At 32.7% G+C, this 16,719-nt stretch overlaps 2 protein-coding genes and 1 long non-coding RNA gene across 4 annotated transcripts; 1 reads left to right on the forward strand and 2 right to left on the reverse strand.

Moving 5' to 3' along the window:
* Positions 1–4,220, reverse strand: LOC128233580 (uncharacterized). Its single transcript, XR_008260727.1, has 4 exons — positions 3,985–4,220; positions 3,374–3,496; positions 1,258–1,385; positions 1–84 (listed from the first exon to the last, which is right to left on the reverse strand). It is a non-coding gene; the product is annotated as an uncharacterized LOC128233580 (long non-coding RNA).
* Positions 4,221–5,224: 1,004 nt separating this feature from the next.
* LOC128233579 (arp2/3 complex-activating protein rickA-like) lies at positions 5,225–6,689 on the reverse strand. 2 transcript variants are annotated; one of them, XM_052947319.1, is made up of 8 exons: positions 6,610–6,689; positions 6,467–6,496; positions 6,175–6,210; positions 6,023–6,061; positions 5,874–5,909; positions 5,721–5,753; positions 5,551–5,607; positions 5,225–5,331 (listed from the first exon to the last, which is right to left on the reverse strand). In XM_052947319.1, exons 1-8 carry the CDS (start codon positions 6,625–6,627, stop codon positions 5,314–5,316), a joined length of 267 nt encoding a protein of 88 aa, XP_052803279.1. In that variant the 5' UTR covers positions 6,628–6,689; the 3' UTR covers positions 5,225–5,313. The 2 variants fall into 2 exon arrangements, with proteins under 2 accessions (XP_052803279.1, XP_052803280.1); XM_052947320.1 differs by lacking the exons at positions 6,467–6,496; positions 6,610–6,689 and adding an exon at positions 6,324–6,346.
* An 855-nt stretch (positions 6,690–7,544) lies between these two features.
* On the forward strand, positions 7,545–9,416 carry LOC128233576 (uncharacterized). The gene is made up of 4 exons (XM_052947315.1): positions 7,545–7,868; positions 8,151–8,241; positions 8,442–8,540; positions 8,737–9,416. The coding sequence occupies exons 1-4, from the start codon at positions 7,545–7,547 to the stop codon at positions 8,946–8,948; spliced, it is 726 nt and encodes a 241-aa protein (XP_052803275.1). The 3' UTR covers positions 8,949–9,416.
* Positions 9,417–16,719: the final 7,303 nt, after the last annotated feature.

The raw sequence follows: 16,719 nt of genomic DNA on the forward strand, positions 1-16,719 counted from the left end.
TTGTTGATGTGAGTCCTCACTCAAACCAGCTTTATAAACTTCGTACTGACATATTCCCTTCTCAGACATTGATTGTGTTTCGTCCTGTGAAAGAAAAATATGAGTGATAAAATGAAAAAAGAAAAAAACTTTTTTAAATTTTCTGTTAAACACAGAGAAAAAACAGCAAAAAATACTTTTAAAAAATATAACAAAATCACAGATGGATGCAGTTATTGAGGTAATTTATAATACTCTAATGGGGACATTAGCACTTTCAAATCCTGTTAAAAAGACTTTAAAACGATATAAGAATATCATACGCAAAGTTGTGTCAAAAGGATTATCTCGAAGAAAAAGGAAAGCGCTTCTATTAAAATATTTTAAACAAATAATTTTACTATTAAACCCGTGCAGGACATGGCTCAAGAATTAGTGTTGGTTTCCAAATCAAAGTATGAACATTTAATATCGAAATTCAAAGAAAAGGATAACAGGCGTGATTCTCCATTGGAAATTGATGTGAATCAAAAAGGCGGGAAAATATCATTGGAAGAAGAAAGTCATAACACTACAAAAACTGAATTAAAAAATCACTCAGAACTAGTTCCTACAAAAAAACTCTTTATAAAACAACCAACAAATCACTTTGAAAACACATTTCCAATTGGAGGGAAATCAATACATATAAAGAGGGAATTACTACCAGTTGTGAAAATAAAAAATGCTTCTAGAAAAAAAGACTTTAATCAAAAAGATATCAGGAAGAAAAACAATGCCTCCAAAAAAATATTGCCTTTAAAAAGAAAAGAACAAAAGCTCAACTGGATCATTTATGATCTGTATTGATATTCAAATTTCATGCAGGTGGAACTTAGCAGATGTTATTGGTACTAGTTTCAGTTTTGAGTTAGAATTCAGTTTTGAGTTAGCATTCAGACATGGCGGACCTTAACCCTGAGCCTCAAGGAAAAGATGTGCTTAAAGCAGAAAATATGATCTTACGGGAACAAATTAAATTATTGAAAAGAAAATTAGATGCCATGGAAGACATTGAACATAAAAAAAGTTAAAAACAACACTTCAATGTAGTGTTTGTTCAAAAACATTTGTTAACAACAGAACACTGACTGAACATACATTATCGCACAAAACATTCTTCAACTGTCAGTTTTGTGATAAAAAATTCAGACAGAAGGATTATTTAAATAAACATATGAAACAACATGATCAAAAAGGTAGAGGAAAAGCTAAATTAACAAATACTAGCATACCTACCATTTCAGCAAAGAACATAAATGCAGACGACTCGGAGACACCTTCAGAGACATCTTCGCTAGCGGCAACACAATCCACACCACTACAACCAACGTTTGATCACAACTATGCTCAGAGTCCAAGCAGCCCTGTAAACAAAACATATGACCATGAATATGCAAAGAGTTCATCAGCAGAAAGACTCCCACCTCAACACAGCAACTCTACTAGAGCGATGCCTTCTTTAAACTCTACACAATCGATGACTAATAATCCTTCCAAAGCAACAATTGAGCATGACTATGCACATGCTATTGATAAAAATGTACAAGATTTTACTATTCAACCGAATCAACATGAGCAGTTTGACATGCTGACTTTCTTTGCAAATGAAAAAACGAAAGTTCAAGATATTCTTAAAGCACAATTACAAAACAATGCCATAAAATGGTATTTAACAATACAAGTAGAATTGATTAAAGATACTCCGGAAGGACAGCAATCATCCAATCCTTACTTTCGAAGCACGACATATAGAACTTTGAACCTATCAACTTTTGAAGAACAGGATATAATTGAAAGTTTTCAAAAAATGTTTGAAAGTTTTGAAAAATATGTTAGAGAAAGCTCTGGGTGGATACTCAAAAAAGTTATTCATATAACTATCCATACTGTTACTTATTCTCCTCTACGAGGATCTAGCTATATTGAATTACCTAAATCTTTAAGGTGTTCTCGCAGTCTTTTAAATATAAGAAATTTGGATGAAAAGTGTTTTATTTGGAGCATCCTAGCATTTATGCATCCTTCTGATTCTCCTCTGGTAAGTAGTTATGAACCTTTTGAACATGAATTAAACATGGAGGGAATAAATTATCCTGTTTCTGTGAATCAAATCAATAAGTTTGAAAAACAAAATTCTTCAATATCGATTAATGTGTTTACTTTTGAGGACAATGAAATTTTACCCTTTCGCATAACAAAGCAGCAGGGAAGACAACACAAAATTAATCTATTGCTTTTGCATTTAAAAAACAAAAGCCACTATGTTCTCATTCAAAACTTAAATAAGTTCTTAGATGCTCAAAGAAAGAGCAAAAGTGGTTACTTTTATTGTCATTATTGTTTACATGGCTTTGTTAAAGAATCAGCACTTGAAGAACATCTACCCTATTGTCAAGTTCATGGTGAGCAAAAAATTGAATTACCAACCATTAAAAACTGTTTTCTTGAATTTAGAGACTTTGAAAAAACATTACATGTTCCATATGTCATTTATGCAGATTTTGAAACTTTAAACAAGCCTTTAAATGACAATTCAAAAGGATCTACGAATAAAGTTCAACTGTTGGAACCCTGCTCTTTTGCTTATAAAATAGTTTCCACAGACCCGAATTTCACCAAAGAAACAGTGACATACAGAGGCCTCGATGCATCCAGAAAACTAATAGAATGTCTTTTAAAAGAAAGTAATGAAATATACCAACATCTTCAAACTATCAAACCATTAAATCTTTCTAACCATGAAGAAAAGTCTTTCAATGGAGCTGATAAATGTTGTTTATGTCAAAAGTATTTCACAAACAACAGTATAAAAGTGAGACATCATGATCATACATCAGGAAACTATATAGGTGCAGCTCACACCAATTGTAATTTACAATGTAAACAAGTCAATTTTATCCCAGTCATCTTCCATAACTTAAAAAATTTTGATAGTCATTTACTATGTCAAAGCCTTGGTTCTTTTAAAGGTAAGAAAATAAAATGCATCCCACAAACCATTGAGAAATATATCAGTTTCAGTCTTGGAAATCTTCGTTTTATTGATTCCTTTGCTTTTTTACCCTCGTCATTAGAAACGCTTGTTGCAAATTTAGTTCAAAAAGGTTTGACATTGTTTAAACACTTTCAAAGTGAAATAAAAAATAATACAGAGCTTTTACTTAGAAAAGGGGTATATCCCTATGATTATATGAATAATTGGGAAAAATTTAAAGAAACTCAATTTCCTCCAAAAGAAGCATTTTACTCGATTATAAAGAATACTACAATTTCTGACCAAGAATATGAGCATGCAAAACATGTTTTTCAAACATGTAATCTAAAGTCATTGGGGGAATATCATGATATTTACCTTAAAACTGATGTGTTATTGCTGGCTGATGTTTTCGAAGAATTTCGGAATATGTCCCAACAATGCTATCATCTTGATCCATGCCATTTTTATACAAGTCCTGGTTTAAGTTGGTCGGCAATGCTAAAAAAGACAGGGGTAACGTTGGAATTATTGACAGATATAGACAAAATTTTGTTCATTGAAAAGGGTATTCGTGGTGGAATCAGTCAAATTTCTAACAGATATTTTAAGGCGAACAACCCGTATCTAGAAAGTTATGATGCATCTAAGAAAAAAACATTTTTAGCCTATTATGATGTTAATAATTTGTATGGTTATAGCATGTCACAAAAATTACCAACAGGTATGTTTACATTTTTGACTAATGATGAAATTGAATCATTTAATGTTCAAAAGGTGTCAGAGGACTCATCTAAAGGATACATTTTAGAAGTAGATTTAGAATATCCACTCCAATTACATGATAGTCATAATGACTATCCCTTGGCCCCCGAAAGAGAGTTTATTCCAAATGAAAAGTTATCACCTTATGCACAAAACGTTTGGAAAAAACTTCACAACACTTCAGATAAATTTCCACCCAGAGCTAAAATAGAAAAATTACTTACCACTCTTGAAGACAAACACAAATATGTTTTACATTATCGAAACTTGCAATTGTACCTTCAACTTGGTCTGAAATTGAAAAAAATACATCGTGTGCTTGGATTTCAACAAGAAGATTTTATGAAACCTTACGTAGAATTCAACACAGCAATGAGACAAAATGCAAAATCAACGTTTGAGAAGAACTTCTTCAAGCTGATGAATAATTCAGTGTTTGGTAAATATAATTCACATTTAGACTTACCAATTTATCCATTACTTTTCCATTACTTAGTTAATTTTACAACAAACAAATTATTTTAAAGGTTAAACACAACCATTAATTAAATTTATAGCAAATGGTTGAGTTACTTCCCCTAAATATTAAATACGACTTACGTGCTTTTATATATTAATTTTCAAATGTGAAAAAAGTTACACACCTGTTTTTAATCAAAACTTTTTTTCTTCAGGAAAAACCATGGAGAATTTGAGGAAACACAGAAATGTCGAATTGGTGCACACGAGTAAAAGGTTGAAAAAAATGTCTGCAAAGTCAACATACAAGATGCATCGCATTTTCTCCGAAGATCTCGTTGGTGTTGAATTAAATCGTTTGAGTGTGAAACTGAACAAACCAATTTATATCGGAATGACTGTGTTAGATTTGTCGAAGCATACAATGTATGATTTTTATTATAATCACTTAAAAAAGCAATATGCTAATAAAGTTCATTTGCAACTAACTGATACTGATTCTTTTCTGATTAATGTTGAAACTGAAGACTTATTCCAAGATATGTATGCACATTCACATTTGTTTGACACTTCAGATTTCCCTAAAGATCATTTTTTATATAGCGATAAAAACAAAAAGGTAATGGGAAAGATGAAGAGTGAGACAAATGAAAAATGTATCTCTGAAGTGTGTGGGCTTCGATCGAAAATGTATGCATTCAAATGCAATAATTCCACTGAGAAGAGAGCAAAGGGAATATCAAAAGTGGTTGTTGAAAAAGAGTTTAGAATGCAACATTATAAAAATGTATTATTTAAATCTACTAAATTGTTTTCAAGAATGCATTCATTTCGCAGCCACAATCATGAAATTTATCTAGAAAAAATAAATAAGGTTGGATTGTCTAGTTTCGATGATAAGAGATTTCTTTTAGAGGACGGGATCCATTCCTATGCCTACGGTCATTATAAAATACAGTAAACGCATATGAAGATGAATTCCATCCTCCTCTGTAAGAAGCAATAGGTGAAGACGTTTTTCAAACATTGACATGTTTATTTTCTAATTATTTACAACATTTAAATATCGGCGGCAGCGGCGAAGGTGTCACTTTTTATTGCGGCAAATTCACCTGAAACCAAAACATTGCCGAGTATTATCTTCAAACATTATACATTTGATGATGATTTGCTTTTACGTGACTTTTTTCAATATGGTTTAGTTTTAGTGTTTACGCTACAAATGTATGTATAAAAAAACATGAAATTAAATATTTATATGTATTTACAATAAATATGAAAAAGAGAAATAAAATGTGTTAATAATTGTTATTATATATAAAAATCCTTACGGGAACTGCAAAATACAACTCCTCCCCCATGAGGAATTCAGTTGCTGCAAGGGTTTCCTAAAACAAAGGATTCACATTTAAAAACACTAACAAAACATTAAAATATCACCATCTTCATTTCAATTTATGTTTAATGTTAATCCTTTGTTATTATGAGAATTAAAACTTACAACTTCGGTCCATTCTGTGGTTGCGAGGGTTTCCTAAAACAAAGTATTCACATTTTTAAATCACCATCTTCATTTTGAATTTTGGATTAATGTGAATCCTTTGTAAATATCAATTCCAAACTGAAGTAACAAAATATGAAAATTAAACCTTACCGCTTGAGCTGCGCTCATCGGCGGCGGTGGTGGTGTCTGTAACAAGTGTTTAATATATTAGTACAACGAGTATAAACGCGATCATATGTATAAAGTAAGAATATATATATTAATGTTGAAACTTGAATAAGTGAAGTATAAAGACTTACCGCTTGAGCTGCGCTCATCGGCGGTGGTGGTGGTGGTGTCTGTAACAAGTGTTTAATATATGAGTACAACGAGTATAAACGCGATCATATGTATAACATAAGAATATATATTTTAATGTTGAAACTTGAATAAGCGAAGTAAAAAGACTTACTGCTTGAGCTGTGCTCATCGGTGGCGGTGGTGGTGTCTGTAACAAGTGTTTAATATATGAGTACAACGAGTATAAACGCGATCATATGTATAAAGTAAGAATATATATATTAATGTTGAAACTTGAATAAGTGAAGTAAAAAGACTTACTGCTTGAGCTGTGCTCATCGGTGGCGGTGTCTGTAACAAGTGTTTAATATATGAGTACAACGAGTATAAACGCGATCATATGTATAAAGTAAGAATATATATATTAATGTTGAAACTTGAATAAGTGAAGTATAAAGACTTACCGCTTGAGCTGTGCTCATCGGCGGTGGTGTCTGTAACAAGTGTTTAATATATTAGTACAACGAGTATAAACGCGATCATATGTATAACGTAAGAATATATATTTTAATGTTGAAACTTGAATAAGTGAAGTATAAAGACTTACCGCTTGAGCTGCGCTCATCGGTGACGATGGTGGTGTCTGTAACAAGTGTTTAATATATGAGTACAAAGAGTATAAACGCGATCATATGTATAACGTAAGAATATATATTTTAATGTTGAAACTTGAATAAGCGAAGTATAAAGACTTACCCTCTCGTGGAGGAGCGTGTGGATCCGCTCCACCTCCTCTCTCATATCCCAGAATATCACATATTCTTCATAGCTAAATGATATTTTTTTATTCTTTGTAATATCATGAATGTGAATGAATGTTTCACCCAAAAATGGGGTTATACAAAGTAATTTCTTCGTTCCAATCCTAGAATCTGCTTTTGCCACATGGCCACTTCCGCTTCTTTTTATTGTGAAGCTCATGTTTTGGTGTGTTCTTTTGAAAGTTAAAAAAGCACGGTGAAAACAACATGTTACACTCTCTATTTATAGCGTCCTCAATCTAGGTGGGATAGAGAGGGGTTCTCCCACACCAGCAACTAACTTGTTGATTGGTTAATAGAATATCATATAATTGTATAGTCGTCCAATTCTTGTTGATGATTGGTAAACTTAAAAATATCTGCTCAAATGCTTTATTTTAATTTGGCGTGACTCGTTTTCAAAATCATCTTGAGCCTTTTATTTCGGTTTTTGATTTTTTAAGCATCAAGTCATTTTATATCCCATACACCTGCTCCTGAACACCAAATATCGCTTTATAACATAACTACACAACAACAAAAACAAACGTTTTTAAAGTGCATTATAAAGATGCGCTTTAAAGTAATAAAACGATATTCGCATAACAAAAATATACGAAATGATATGACATTCATTGGCATTGATACGCTGAGCCGGGTTTTATGTATGTTTTTTTCTTTTCTGTTATTTTCTTTGAGGTAAATAAATGCATGCGCAAGTTCGCGCGCAAGTTCCCGCAATATGCAAAAAATGTCGGTGTTGGTTCTTTGTTTGCTTTGGTCAAGCGTCGTAGGAAATCATTATAATGACAAAGATGTGTGTTCTGAGGCTTTTAATAGCCTAATGTGCGAAGGTAAAGGTGTTGGACACTATACGTTCAGCAATAGAGATGCTGGAAGAGTTGTGTTGATGACAGGGTTTGAAGCGGGGTCCGTGATCGATGTTGTAAACATGCCAAGTCTATCAACGATTCAATCTAAAGGAGCATTTCTGGCATGTGAAGATATAGTGGGGAATAGGGCATTGACAATCATCCAGCCGGACCGGAAGTTACTTACATGTCCTGTAAGTATCAATGAACAGCGAGTGTTTTTATATATGTAATATCATAACTAATGCCCTCAATAAAAAGTATCGCTATAAATGCTAATAGTCACATGCTTGAATGCAGTCACCTATGACGTTCCAGACATTTTCAATGCTCTCACTGGTTGAATCAATACTGTTTGATTTTTACTATGCCAACTTCCTCTCATAGTGTAATATAGACACCATCAATATTAAATGTTCAAAAACATTGAAGTTGATAAAACATAAATAAACAAGAATCCACTTATTTATTTTTAGCCCGGTGATGAACTATCAACTCATGCTTCTGCAACCCACACCACTCGACTCCCAAGAATGGATAATGATGTGGAAGAAATACCGATTTCAGGTGTTAATTATTATTCATTTTGCTCTTTTTTCGGCTTTTCATAAATCACTCAAGACTTAAAATCAATTCATGTTAGCATTCAGCTATCATCAAAATTACTATAAGCTGCTTTTAAGTCTGAATGGAAATCTAAAAAAGGTCAACATATCACAACCATTTTTTCAATATTTGTTATTGTTTTTTCAATACTTGTGTTTTAGATGATGTAACTGCTCTACCTGTGCCAATCTTAACATATGCCACTACAACCTACAGCACTCCACCCTTGACAACATATCATGAGGAAATATCTATTTCAGGTATCTATGAATTTTCATTTGCTTTATCCATTTTTGTTTTAGCTTTTCATGTATCCTCCATTAGATGTAAGATAATGGTTTGAATCAATAAAAGTAGATCTATTTCATAGATGCCTTGATAAGAATCATTTATTTTATGGCATTATATGAGATAACTTTTATTATATAAAGAATATCATCATTTTTTTATTCATAGCACGTTACCCTATCCTCTCCATCATCCTCCCCATCATGACTGCATTGCTGTTTGTATTACTTGCGTTTGTTTGTGTGTGTATGTGTAGAGGGAGGTGCCAAAGACGAAACGGAGGGAGTATTGAGTTGAGAGAGGTTGTGATTTCACAGCCTTTAAGATCAATTTCAGAGGATAGCTCAATTGTTGAATATTCTAGGGCTAAATGTGAATAACTCTGAAAAAAAATTCAATGATTCTGAAGGTTCATTTCGTGTATCATCATTTCATGTATCATCATTTATTCTGTTTTAGATATGATTGTTTTCATCACAACAACCATCATCAGCCTTGTGTTTTATTCTTTCACTGACATTTTCATAGAAGTAATTTTACTTTTACATGATAAGATTATGAGAAAGTTTGCAAATCTCGAACTACCTGCTAGGAGATATCCATTGAGAGATCGAAGACAACCTGAACGTTTGGCATATAATTAGATTTTTTTTTTTTTTTTTCATTTTCTTTCACATAGTTTAATGTTCTTTCCAAAGTGGCTAACTAGTATTAAAACATTTTTGCTGTTATAACTTTAGTGTTTACAATTTTAAATTGTTTTATAAAAACCCTCATCCTCATTATAAGTTATGATATTCACTTTTTACCTCATCAGTTTTGATATGAAACATTGTAAAATGTGAATCTTGTTTTTATTGTGCTCAAATAGCTGTATACTGTGATTGTTGTTACTTATAAGTCATGAGTAATGGTTCAGAATTTTTCTAAAAGCTAGTCATGTAATTTTCATAATTGAAACGTTTTGGTTTTTATTGTTACTCATTCTAATCATTCCTCATTAACAGTTTTTAACAAAACTATTTCAATAACATATACATTCATTCTATGATTCTCAAAGAGCTGTATACTGATTTGTATTGGTTATCTTCCAAACATATTTATTGATACTTGAAAGCCATACTCTGTTATGTATTTGTTGTTACTTATTGTTGTAAATAGTATTATGCTCAAATAGCTGTACACTGTGATTTGTGTTGTTGTTTTATGTGAACCTCATTTTCTAAAGTTATATCATTTTTTAAGTATTAAAACATTTTTGCTGTTATAACTTTAGTGTTTACAATTTTAAATTGTTTTACAAAAAAAAAAAAACCCTCATCCTCATTATAAGTTATGATATTCACTTTTTACCTCATCAGTTTTGATATGAAACATTTTAAAATGTGAACCTTGTTTTTATTGTGCTCAAATAGCTGTATACTGTGATTGTTGTTACTTATAAGTCATGAGTAATGGTTCAGAATTTTTCTAAAAGCTAGTCATGTAATTTTCATAATTGAAACGTTTTGGTTTTTATTGTTACTCATTCTAATCATTCCTCATTAACAGTTTTTAACAAAACTATTTCAATAACATATACATTCATTCTATGATTCTCAAAGAGCTGTATACTGATTTGTATTGGTTATCTTCCAAACATATTTATTGATACTTGAAAGCCATACTCTGTTATGTATTTGTTGTTACTTATTGTTGTAAATAGTATTATTCTCAAATAGATGTACACTGTGATTTATATTGTTGTTTTATGGGCAGATTGTGTAACTTTTAATGATAGGCATTGTTTACAAAACAAGTCTTGTAATTTTGTAACTGAAAAAGTATTTTGAAAAGCATTAAAAATCATTACTTTCTAATTTCATACCTATTTTTACATCTGTTATTTTTTATTTTCATCAGGTTTTATTGTGACAGTACTCTCAAAGAAATGTTTAACATACTATTCCAAAAAGCTTAAGAAGCATTAAGAATGATTACATTTTAATACCATTGTGTTTTTTCTACATCTGCTCACATTTATATTTAGACATAAAAGCATTTAAAACTTTGTTGGCTCCTAGTGATTACATAGGTTATTGATGGTTTTAATAATACGAATAGTAATGTTTAGTCCAATAAATTTTGTAACTAAAAAAGTGTTTTGAAAAGCATTTAAAATAATTACTTTCTAATATCATGCCTATTTTTACATCTGCTATTTTTTTCATCAGGTTTTATTGTAACAGTACTCTCAAAGAAATGTTTTAACATAACTATTCCAAAAAAACTTTAGAAGCATTAAGAATTATTACATTTTAATACCATTGTGTTTTATTCTACATCTGCTCACGTTTGTGTTAAGAAATAAAAGCATTAAAAACTGTTGGCTTCTTGTGATTAGATTGATGGTTTAATAATACGAATAGTAATGTATAATCCAATTAGTGTTAGTGTCAGTGTGCTAACAAATTATTCTATTGGAAAGGGCTAATGACAATTTGAGAGGGCTAATTAATATGTTACCACACTGACACTTACGGCTATTTTTAAAATTCATTTCATGTCAAATGGCTGTGAAGCTACTGAAAGCCCCAATAAAATCTTAAAACTATCAGCTACCCGACGAAAGCATTGACTCGATCTTATTGAAAAGAAAACATTCTCTGACCTACGCTCTCGAATCCATAATTACTATCGAAAAAGCACACAAATGAAGGACTTCATTCATAGCCAAATTTGAATACAGTAATTAGCACCCACATTGACAACGGCCTCACAACATCTAACGGTATCCCGTCAATATCGGCTTTGAGAAAAACATCTGCCGTCTAAAGAAATATTTTTCCAATATGGCCGCGGAACCCCTGGACCCCTATCGCAGCCATTTTCTATTGTTCCTATTTTCAAAATGGCCGCTGAACCCCTGTTTTTATACTACTGTGGTACTTGGTTATAATATTGAATTTTTAATCGATTTAAAGGTTAGAGAACACTGAATTATTCCTTTAGACCACTTGGTCAAGGATTACCCGTGAAAGCGCAAGCACTTCAAACAGGGTCCTTTAATTATTTTTCAAAGCACCGATGAACGGGTACAACTTTCATTGGTTAAATCTAACTAACATAAACAAACTCGATATTGCTAAAGGTGAATATCTGATAAATCACTCTCGAGTCCGTTCCCTGGCTAGAAACTGCTACTGTGTCATTTTTGAGAGGCCATCCATGAGATAGTACCCCTGGTGGGGATCGAACCCACATCGTCGTGGGTTAGAAACAGAAACATACACCACTAAACCACTTTCATCCTTAAAGTACCGAGAGGCAGGCATCACGCGGCAAAGGGATCGAGCTAAATGTACCATGGAATGAACCCACGACTACGACTTCCATAGGCAAACGCCTTAACCAATAGGCTACGGAGACGGTATTAATGCATGTACTCAATTGCAGATTCAGGGGGTGGGGTCGGTCACAGCGCGCGCGCGCGCCACCCTCCACCCCTTTGAATCGTCCGTTTATACATTCTCAGTCAATATCGGGAAAAATACAATATTAAGATATAAATGCACTATTTAGAGGAGTACACCTACCCCGGCCCAACAGTTTAAGCCATTAAATTTCTGTTCTGAAGGAGGGGCGGATGTGAAAAGATTGAGCAAATGAGTTTCTGTAATCAGAATTGTTTTTTTCATAATGTTATAGTTCCTTTAAACAGTTTAAACGTTTTATGACATCGAAATAAACAGACGCATGTTCAGTTTAAACATACTCTGTATACAACGTTCTCGTTCTCCAGAGCGATGATGCTATGCATTATATTTATCATCCGACCTCTGATGAACAGGAATGACAACGTTTTAAAGCTTTTATTTATAGAATTATGAACATCTGACTGACTGAGTATCTGCCTAAACTTTTCTGTTTAAAGAGACTCTCTCATGTTTTGGCACCAGACATATTTTTTCTCGTAATGCATCTGAACACCTACATTTATTTTACTCCTTGGTACTGAAATTGCAGAAATAATAGTAACCAGGTTGATTTTCTTTTATACTTCAATTGCATTTTTTTTTAAAACGATTAAAGTATTAAAAATAAATCTGATTAAAGATGGAAGCAAGCCCATGCCGGTGCAGATAACACATACTCGTAGATTATGTCAATCAACTGATTGTGCAACAGCCTTTTGTTGAATCGTGTTAGTAACGCATTTCAAAATTTTGGACTTCAAAGACTATATATTTTAGCACATATCAACATTTAGGGTTCCAGCCATCAATAGCTTAGCTTTAACACTTCGTCTGATTCACAATACTTTATTTCGTAATAACAATCTATAAAATCCAAGTAAAAGATGCATTTTCAAAACCCTGAACGCTTCGCTTATATATTCACTCAAAAACTCAAGTTCGAAAGATTTAAAAAAGTTTGTCATAAACATATCCTCTTTAGCGGCTGAGGAAGCCTGTCCAAACCATTCACATACTACAAAACCGAGTTTCTTAATATATAAATCTCTAATAAATTTACCAAATAAAATTCAACATGGTTAAACAATCATAACAAATAACGTATTTTATGTATTGCAACATATTTATAAAAAAGATAAAGTCAATTGAATCAAATGAACATTTTCAATGTACTTTCTTTCCCGCGGAAAGTGGACTTTTCATCTTACTCCAACAAGTGAGGAGTATGGTTGATTCTCTTCGTGACTGAAATCAACTTTTAAACACTTGGTGTATTTCAATCTAGTCCATATAAACATCCCCTTCAGATTCTTTGACGATTGCATTTCCATGGGAGATCACTGCCTAGGATAAACATACAAGTGTTGTTTAGCCACACTATGGTTTCAATAATGTCAGGGGCGTAGCTACCCCTCTATTCATGTGGATTCATAAATGTGCTGGGTGGTTCGGGGGCATGCCCCCCTCAGAAAATTTTGAAAACCATGGTGCAATCTAGTGCATTCTGGGAGTTCCGATGTGCATTATTTAGTACTGAAAAATAACCAGTTTTTGGATCATGTAGTCAAGTTCGCAAACTGCAACTTTGGTTGATTTTTTTTTCAGAACCATGTTTTTCAGCCTCGTATTCACGTATAGGCGGCTACACGCCTGTATGTTGTGCATATGCGTGTATAATTTGGTTTAAATGATGCATCCTTAATGTAACACCTCCTTGCTGCTACACCAATAGAAACTTCATTGGATGTTAAAAGTAAAAGAACTAGCACTGACGTTCCCATTTTTGTCTGGGTCATTTAAATAATAGAAAACAAATTACAAGATAAACAGATTTGTTTTGCCTTCATTAATGAATTATATAAATACATTGTACAAACATATCATGACACTTTTAAACAAAAAGTATGGTCGTCAATTAAATAGTATGTTAGCTTTAAAGATTGATGCAGACCATTGGAATTTTACACCGGTCTTAATAAGGTGTATTTAAAGCTGCAATCTCACTAATTGATCGTTTTGACTACCGGTACTCTTTTATTGTTGGTCTATAAATAGACCATTTTTGCAGAAATACCTAAACCCAATTTTAAGTGATATAAGACTGCTGAAAAAAAGATCAGATTGCATTTTGTCATATTGTTGGCTAAAATGATGTTTTATGGGTAATAGCATTACAAACAATTTAATGTAAATGAACTTTTCAGCAGTCTTACCAAACATTTTTGATTGGTTCTATTGTGAATGATCTAATATGACTGAATTAAGGGAATGATAACCAAATCAGCTGATTTTTGAGACAAAATTTTTAAAGTGTCTAAAATGACAATCTGTGAAAGTGCAGCTTTAAGTTTTGATCTAAGGTTTCATAAACACATTGTTATATTGTCAATAACTGTTTAAAAGGTCTCATGTACACAATAAGAGAATAATTTTCATACAATATCTAAAATTGATTAAAAAAATAAAGTACCATTAACATATTTCTTAATAGTGCTGTTTCTCATTGGACAATACCATTCAAAGCCATCATTTCAACTATGAAGTTATTTTTAACTTTCAATTTTTTATAGCATATGCAACAAAATATACCAAAAATACAAGCCATGAACAATATGATTGTTCAACTTGTATTGTCCTTGACCTTTTAAAATGACCATTTTCCTGTTTTGTCTATTTGTTAGTTGTGCCCAGAGGAATGAAGTATGACTGTATGAATCACAAAAAGCCATAAAAATACTAAAAAAATCCCTCAGTACCCCTGTAATTTCTAATACAGCAGTAAAATCAAGCAATTTTCAAGATTGATTGTGCTGCCAAATCAAAAACATGTTTGCCAAAACATTTAGAGCTGCATTCTCACAGATATACCGTTTTAACAACTTTTGTTTTGTCTTGGAATGAGCAAATTTTTGCATAAATATCTGCAAACCAATGGTAAAAAGATTGCTGACAAAACATCAGATCGCAGATTTCATATTTCCTTCGAAAATTAATGTTACTAACGGTTAAAGAAAAGTGCATAAAACATCAATGTTTTAACTTAAATAAAAAAGTCTACGATTGAATGTTTTTTCAGTAGTCTTATATTACTGGTTTCCATGCATTTTCGCAAAGCAAACAAGAGGCCAAAATGGCTTATGCCCTGCTGGCTGGGTTTGTGTGGTCAACATCACTGTTTTCGAAAAGAACCAACCCCTTATGGGTATCTGAATACTCAAAACTGAAGACTGTATCATATTCGCAAGCATTTATTACAAAATAGCATTTTTTATACTATCAAGGCCCATCATCTAATAATTTCAAGGCCCATAATCCAGGAAACATGGGCAGATCAGGTTTTCCAGGAACTGAGCTCTAATGGATATACAAATACTGTACAAGTTTCATCAAGATACAATCAAAACTGAAGGCTGTATCGTGTTAACGAGCAATTGTTGACACACTTTTTTAATATCAAGGCCCATAATCTAGGCATACATGTGCGGATCTGGCTGGTTTTCGAAAGGAACCGAGCTCTAATGGATATGTAGATACTGTACAGGTTTCATCAAGATACAATTAAAACTGAAGGCTGTATCATGTTAACGAGAATTGTTTACAGACGCACGGACGCACATACTACGTACACATTACCATCGCATAAGCTCTTCTGGCCTTTGGCTAGTAGAGTTAAACATGAAAAAAAGTTGTCAAAACGTCCAAAGTGTGAGAGTGCAGCTTTAACATTTGAAAGTAACTCTGTTTGCCTCATGCCCCTAAACAGGGTTTAATCATATTATATGAGCAGCGGGCTTGTCCCTGTATTTTTTATGGTATGATTGCAGTAATGGATACTAGTCTAACTACCTACTGACAATTTTTCATCAATTTTAAGGAAACAGAAAACACATATTAAGCTCATATAACGCTGTACAAATCTAATCTCATTCATTAGGTTGAGAAATAGTCCCTAAAAATATTATCTTATTTAAATACATACAGGAAATGGCGACATCATTTACCCTTTAGTATGAAAAATGCAGTTTCCTGATATTTGAATAGCGGTTCTTTATTTAAGCATCTCAATTCATTCAACATACACATAGTATGTATCAAGTTTCAAAGGAAACCAAATCATTGTAACAATTGTTTTGAAAGCAAATATTCACACTCTTGACAAACTTCTTTTCCTAGTTTCAACTTTGAGACTTTTTGATGAGCCTGCACCTTCCCGCCTCTTATGCAGTGGCTTCAGGCAATAAAGTAAAGCTAAAAGCTCAAGTTGCACAGCTGGTGAACAAGACTGCTGTGTTGATAGTTTGTTGACAAACTGCACACTTGATGTCATAAATCATGTCCATCAACCTCCAGAATGAAGAAATGATGCAGCATTGATTTCAATTGGATCTCTGTACTTTCATCCCCTTGTTGTTGTCAAAGACTATGTCTTAGTGTGCAGTGTGCGATCTTGAGAAGTCTTCTGCCTGTCTGATGAAGTAAGTCTGGCAGAGTGTGAAACTCCTGTCTACTCATATGGCTAGACGCCTGTGGTCTATGGCTTCTTGTGTGTGCCCAACCATCACCTGAAGAGAATTTAGAGGAAGTTAGTGCTTGATTACAAGTTAATGTGACAAAACAAGGTCTTTTATTTATGCCACCAAGATCTAGTATTCCAAGTTTCATATCTTGTATGTTGTTAACTCAAAGCAATTGAGCA

The sequence above is a fragment of the Mya arenaria genome, chromosome 5 (assembly GCF_026914265.1).
Source record: "Mya arenaria isolate MELC-2E11 chromosome 5, ASM2691426v1".
Classification (NCBI taxonomy): Eukaryota; Metazoa; Mollusca; class Bivalvia; order Myida; family Myidae; genus Mya; species Mya arenaria.